Raw genomic sequence first — 7,164 nt, 5'->3', positions numbered from 1 at the left:
TAAAGTGAATCTTTTTTTGGGTGTTTGGAATCCATTCCAAAAGTTCAGGACTGACTCTTAGGCGGTTTTCACACTGGGCACGTTTGCTGCAGTCCGAATCCGAGTGCGATTGTTCCCGGCACCCTGAGGCGTTGGTCTGGTTTCAGACTCACTTGTTCACATTCATGGGAATCGTGGCACAGTTCCAGCGCAAGCGAAGTCAGACCACCTCCCACAGGTAGTCTCGGGTTCGGTACCGCAGCGCGCTTCCTGGTTCGCATGACAGCTTTCACGGTACCAATTTTTCACGCAGACTGTGCTTGGTTTCAGACTAAGCCTACAGTGAGAAAGCCCCCTTAGTTTTAAATGCCTGGAATCAGGGAATCGACTCATTTGGGATCGACTCCCAACACCTTTGATGTGAACCAGAAGCAAGATGGCAAATTGATGACTGGACCCACAACACAGATTAAAGACAACATCTTCATAGCGTAACTAATCGATAATAAAATTCGTTGCCAACTATTTTTATAACTGGATTGAGTTTGTTGATAAATTGTTGCAACCCTAGATCTGTCCGTTAGGAGTTTTTCCTCGAATATCTTTCGCCAGCAAGTTGAGTTCCCTTTATAATTACAGACCACAGAGAGTGTCGACCCTGAACACTGTTAGTGTTGCATCATCCAGGTGTACACACAGCGTCTCACCGACACTGGCAACGCGTCAAAGCCCATGCAGCCAGGTTGGGAGTTGCCAAGGCCTGTAAGAGCAACCTGTCAGTGCTCCAAAAATAACAAGAGTGCTGATAGAAACACAACTGAGAGCAGGGGGAGAGGTCTTAGAGGTGGAATGTCAAACAAACAAATATGGCAGCTTGGCCAGCGTGGACTATACGAAGGTGAAATTAAGCAAAGGCAGTAAGAAAGAATCGGATATAAAACTAGAGCTGCCAAGTAGAATTATTTTCACAGTTCAAAACCTGTAGTATTGTGTTTTCAGAATAATATGTTGCTTTGAAGTGTATATGGTCTCCTTAGAGAAAAATAAATAAATAAAATGGTGCTATGTATCTCTCTCATATATATATATATATATATATATATATATATATATATATATATATATATATATATATATATATATATATATATATATATATGAATGAGAGAGAGAGAGAGAGAGAGAGAGAGAGAGAGAGAGAGAGAGAGAGAGAGAGAGAGTGAGAGTGAATGTGATATATATACACATTTTGCACCAGGCCACCATAGGCTCATGTAGCTTAGTTTTGTTTTTGTCCCGTTCATGTTACCGTAGTTCGAGATGCATCGTTTCCTGAGCTGAACACTTTCCTTTCTGAAAAGCAGACTACTGAATCTGCACTAGTCCAATCTTTAACCTTAACAAGAAGTCTTAACTCACCCTACACACAGACATCTGATTGGTCGTGAGGGTTCCTGTTTTGTCAGAGCAGATGACCGAGGTGCAGCCCAGTGTCTCCACAGAGGGCAGTGAGCGCACGATGGCGTTCTTCTTGGCCATGCGGCGCGTGCCCAGAGCCAGGCATGTGGTGATGACGGCGGGAAGACCCTCGGGGATGGCGGCCACGGCCAGGGCCACCGCGATCTTGAAGTAGTAGATGGCGCCGCGGAACCAGGAGCCGCCGTGCACGGGGTCGCTGAAGTGGCCGATGTTGATGAGCCAAACTGCGATGCAGATGAGCGAGATGACTTTGGAGAGCTGCTGGCTGAACTCGTCCAGCTTCTGCTGCAGCGGTGTCTTCTCTTGCTCCGTGCTCACCATCTGGTTACGGATCTTGCCGATCTCGGTGGAGACGCCAGTGCAGACCACTACGCCGATGGCTCGGCCTGCGGCGATGTTGGTGCCCTAAAAGAGAACGGACACGGATGTACGGAAATGCTCACACAGCTTAAAAAGGCGGAATCAGAACTGATTCGTTTTTCCATTCTACAGACCCACACACACTCATGAAGCTCAAAAACATAAAAATAGCTTTTTCTACCACACATACATTCTCTCTCCCAGTTGTCTTTATAGGTCGGTCAGGAAACGGCAGCCATTTCAAACATTTCGTACACTTATTTCACTCGGTAGTTCTGACAGTTTGGAAACTTCATTGGCCGTAATGTCATTAGACATTTGTTCCCTAGTGGACCACATTTATTAAAGGGATGATGTGTTGGAAAATGCAGAAAAGCCTACTCTAAAAAGCATACACCACAAGTGCAATTTGCTAAACTAAACAGAGGCGTACTCAAAGTGATTCTGTGGCTTCAAGTGATTAAAGCGCTCCAAAGGTGTGCCCTCGACTATAAATAATCCAAACAGAATGTAAGTGAACTGAGAATGGAAAAATGTGCTGCTGACAGGACCAGTATAGCAGGAGCGAGAAGGAACACTTAAGTCTTATATTTATGACATCCTAACGTTTTTTTTTTTTCTTTTTTGCAAACAGAAATGAGATGGAAAGATGGAAAGAGTGTGACTATTATGAAATACTGTTGTATTATGCAAGACATGAGAGTTTTATGGAAAAAGAAAAAAAAAATCTTAAATCTCACTTAAAAATGAAAACACATGCAGGAAAAAAAAACCACACTGACTTTATATAAAAAAAAAAAAAAAAAAAAAAAAAGTTAATTCAAAGAATGCATAAATAGCAACAGTGAGAATATCAGTAAATAGGTCAAGGAAATAATAATGTTGCATGCTTAAAAATCTAGAGCATTTGCATGATCTATGCCCACACACACACACACACAAACACGTACAAAGACAGACATGCATGCACATACAACAGGAAGGAAGTGCTTACGGAAAACAACATGTTCTTCTTGTCTTGATTAACAGCTCGGGGATCAGGCACTGGGTCAGTGTGTTTGATAACCGATACAGACTCGCCTGTTAAAAACACACACAAACACACACTGATCTTTGGTGGTCCTCTATAGATTTAGAACAAACCAAACAACAAAAACGCAATCCAGTTCATATATAAGAGGCAGCCTTAATCTTTTTCGAGCACAGTACCTGTGAGGATGGACTGGTCCACTCGGAGAGTAGTGGATTTTATAGAGACGATTCGGATATCAGCGGGCACCTTGTCTCCAACTGGAAAAAATATCAAATATATACAGTATTTATTAGTAAAATAATAAATATATACAGATATATCAGAGACAAGAGCCTTCTTAGGACTTACTATTCTGTTCTTACACACACAAAAAAGTCAGAGCTGTTTAAATGGTTCATATGAAATTAGTAAGGATTAAAACACACAACAAATGCTCTAGGAAACTCATCACCCTCGGTGTGGTGTGACGCAACATACCGAAGTTACCAACCTCAGTTATCTTCCTAGAACATCACACCCCAAAGTGTTTTATTCCTCATACACCAAAGCAATTTGCCATACTTTATGTATGTATTCATGAACAGTATTTTTAACCTTTTATATTTACAGTTAAAGGTGCACTAAGTAAGATTAGTCTTTTTGTATGTAGGTGGGTTCGAAATTTGAATGATTCCTGCCCATGTTCACAAAGCTCTGCACCCAGGATCTACTGTACAGTGGACCATAGAGTACAGTGTCTATAAAATGACAGACAGGAAGCTCATCCAAACACAAACAAGCATTCCAGACAGGAAGTCAGTTTTCCCAAATGGGATTTCTCAGAAACGTAATATAGTTTTGCTAAGGCCAAGGTTTAATCCGTACGTTGTTGTTGTTGATCATCATGTTCTACATATCTTCCAGGTTATTTGTATAAGTAAGAAACACAAAAAATCCACTACTGCACCTACATATTGTTCCCTCATCAGCTTGATGCTATCAAGAAACACGAAAGAGATAAATCCTCTGTCCTGAAGACGCCCCTGTGGCAGAAATCCTATTGACGGCTATCGAGTGCTGACACTGGAGACTCCTTCCATAAAAGTTAAATACAAATCTCCTAACAGAAACCTTCACCATATCATCCGTCCATCCGTTTGCTGTAACGCTTATCCTACACGGGGTCACGGGAAACCTGAAGCCTATCCCAGGGAACTCGGCACAAGGCGGGGGAATCCCTGGACAGGGTGCCAACCCATCACAGGGTACAACTGCACACACATTCACAAACCAGGGACAATTTGGAAATGCCAATCAGCCTCCAGCGCATATCTTTGGACGAAACCAGAGTACCCATAGGAAATCCCCAAAAGCACAGAGAGAACATGCAAACTCCGGAGGCAGGATTCAAACCCCCAACCCTGGAGGTGTGAGGCGAACCACTAAGGCTTATACTACGTGTGCATTCGCCGTACACATCTATAGAAACACTAACGTATTCGAACAAGCCCGTTAACATAAACCTGTGATTTGAATTATCCTCAGCAGTGCTGGTGTATAAAGAGAATTAAGCACCAGCGAGAGAAGAGAATGTTTTTGCGACCAGACACGATATCCGTAAAGCAAAGCAGTGGCTGGTGCAAAACACACAAGTCTGGAGCCAAAACAACACTCCAGACATGTAACTAACGTGGCTGCTCGATTCCAAGCTGATATAAACTCAGACACTTTATAAAGATCAATAACGTGCTTGAGTGCTACATCAAGCGGGGATAAAAAGTGGCTCCAATTTTCAGGCGAGAAAAACAAGAGATAAAGGTAATCAACATTGCTGTCTGGAAACAAACGTGGTCAATATCGTTTTCTAACAGACCTTCACTAACAAGTGGTATTAAAATCAGGACGTTTTACATCAGACTCAAAAACTACCCCCCAACCTCCCTGGCCTACATCTACAAAGTGTCTCCAAGTACGAGTGCTGACTAGGGCTAGGTTCTCTTTATGTATAATTATATCCGTCAAGATAAACCCTCTTATCTCACATCCTGCTTTAGCACTCTTCCGGTACCAAGTTTTCGACATTTAATCCCTCAAGCTGAAAAGATCTCAGAATCCGTAAGCAGCAAATTAACCTCGTGATAGCCTTCCTTGATACGTTTTGACTGTCGGCTTGCTGAAAGCATTTTCTCGGATATATATGGAAACATTAATGATGCGTAGCCTTGTGACTAGGCGTGTCAAATGTGTGTTCATTAAGAGCCTTCCAATCTTGTGTTGATGCCGGGTCATGCCTAATGATGGTAGAGATGCTTCTCTACAAATAGGATGCACTGAATCTTACAGACGTTTCAACATCTGAACTGAGACATGCGAGGGTGCAGGCCTGAGCGGGTTTTTCTGATCACCATTTTTGGGCAAACTGTGCAAGTACGCAAAGGAGATGGGTTGTGGAATCACGCGTCATTGATGCTGAGGAGAAAGGTGGAATTCTGAGGAAACTCGGGATCTGTGCCAGACGGCTGGTATTCCATGCGCTCAGTGGAGGATGGAAGACTCGATTGCAATTGAAGTAATAGCAAAGTGAGTATTAAAACGCTTCTAATGAAAGATTCGACTTGAATGCCAGCTCTTCGCCGAGACGCAGCTCAACATGCCTGACTCGACCTCCTCTCCCACTCGATACAGCTCACTCCTACTCATAATGATCCATGTCAAAGTCTTGTGTAATGCCACTGTTACACAAACCACCCCTTCTCATCAAATGGTACCTTTCTACCCTACTCGCTTTCTCGGTCCTCACCCACATATGTCCATCACCCTGTCCTCGGTCCTGCTTCAACGTGTTCAGGATGCAGTCGGAGGCTGGTCTAGGTGGCTGTAGTGAGCAGAACGGGTGAGAACACAGGCCTAGTCCATCCCTCAAATAATTTCCCACATTCTTTCAGCCATTCCAGTCTCTGTAAATGTCGTTGTGATATCTCGCCACGTTTTCATTTTCGACTTCCCCTGGCCTTCCTCCCACCAGCCTGCCAGCCACCACGAATGGCTACAGAGCCCATTTAAATGCTAATGTGACCAGCTCCAGTTAGATGGCTTTTGCACCGAGTTAGAACAATACAGAGCGCGCCAAGGAAGCACAGCCATTATGCTATGCCGTGCAAAAAGTTTATTGCAAAGGCATGATGTCAAATGCAGAGGCTGACTTTTTGTTGGTAAAGTACGGTTTACATACACATATAAATAAAGATAAGGCAACACGTTCTTGGCCAACAGGAGTGAAATCCACTGTAGTCTTCTGCTGTTGTAGGTCATCCACTTCAAGATGAGGAGTGTTCTGCATTCTGAGATGCTTTTCTGCTCACCGCGCTCATAAAAAGTGGTTATGTGAGTTAATGCTGACTTCCGTTCAGCATGGCCGTTCTCAGAACTGCCACTCAGTAGATGTTTATTGCACTATTCTGCCCAAGTTCTCATCTATACTGTGTGTGTGTGTGTGCATGTGCGCGTGTGTGTATGAAGAATACGATCCGGTGAATACAACCTTCAAATTCCAAAAGGTGGCAATCTGGCCAACTATTTGAACTTCTGCACACACCTTGACTTTCTATGAAGAAGCAACCTTTTGAATATTGGAACACAATGAGCTTCTTGGAGTAAGCTACAGTAACTGGAATGAAAAAAGCTTGTACCATCCCGCTGTTAAGTTATTCTTGAGTTTTGACTGGAGCAGCTAGTGGAATATTTGCCGAGATGTGTGGCTGGTTATCTGCAATGTCAGTCAAATGGCCTCTCCGTGTGAAAGTAGACTGTTCTTGCCCACACACAGTGAGAAAAAAGGACCTGAGGGTCAGTCGGACAAGCATGGACCCTGTTGTCCAGAGAATCTGGTATGATTTGACTTGTAAGACTACATTCAGCTACACACGCACGCATTCATCAAACCTGACGGAGAGTAACTGAAACACTGAAACAGTAATAAAACGACCAAACAACTGTTCCAAAGGAGTGAAAATAAAAGAAAAACACTTCTCGCAGCTTTCCATGTCTGCTGGACCGACAGAAATCCCCCAGCGGCTCCTTGGGGCCTGTAATGGACAAGTTTTCCGTGTGTGAAAGAGCCAGGGGAAAGTTCCACTCTGGACTTCCACTGTTACCCCAAAGCAAGGGCCGGCTGGAAACTAACGTGCAAATTGATTTATATGTTTGCTAACTTGCGCTTTTCAAAAATAGCCGTGGCGGTTTCCAGTACCCCCTGCTTAGCCCAAGACCCACGTGTGCCAAAGGTTCCGTTGAAAGTGGTGCATGCCTGCAAATGATCCCGAGCAGGAACACAG

At 43.6% G+C, this 7,164-nt stretch overlaps 1 protein-coding gene across 1 annotated transcript in view; it reads right to left on the bottom strand.

The window, feature by feature from the left end:
* atp2a3 (ATPase sarcoplasmic/endoplasmic reticulum Ca2+ transporting 3) overlaps positions 1-7,164 on the bottom strand; it is a 90,037-nt gene that overhangs the window by 35,288 nt on the left and 47,585 nt on the right. Inside the window, exons 6-8 of the mRNA XM_017460035.3 lie at positions 3,028-3,108; positions 2,813-2,898; positions 1,399-1,863 (exon numbers count right to left, since the gene is read on the bottom strand). Of these exons, the coding sequence (XP_017315524.1) occupies positions 1,399-1,863; positions 2,813-2,898; positions 3,028-3,108 (632 nt within the window). The remainder of the gene's footprint in view (positions 1-1,398; positions 1,864-2,812; positions 2,899-3,027; positions 3,109-7,164) is intronic.

This window comes from Ictalurus punctatus, chromosome 28 (assembly GCF_001660625.3).
Source record: "Ictalurus punctatus breed USDA103 chromosome 28, Coco_2.0, whole genome shotgun sequence".
Taxonomy (NCBI): domain Eukaryota; kingdom Metazoa; phylum Chordata; class Actinopteri; order Siluriformes; family Ictaluridae; genus Ictalurus; species Ictalurus punctatus.
This window is presented reverse-complemented; position numbering and strand designations above follow the sequence as displayed.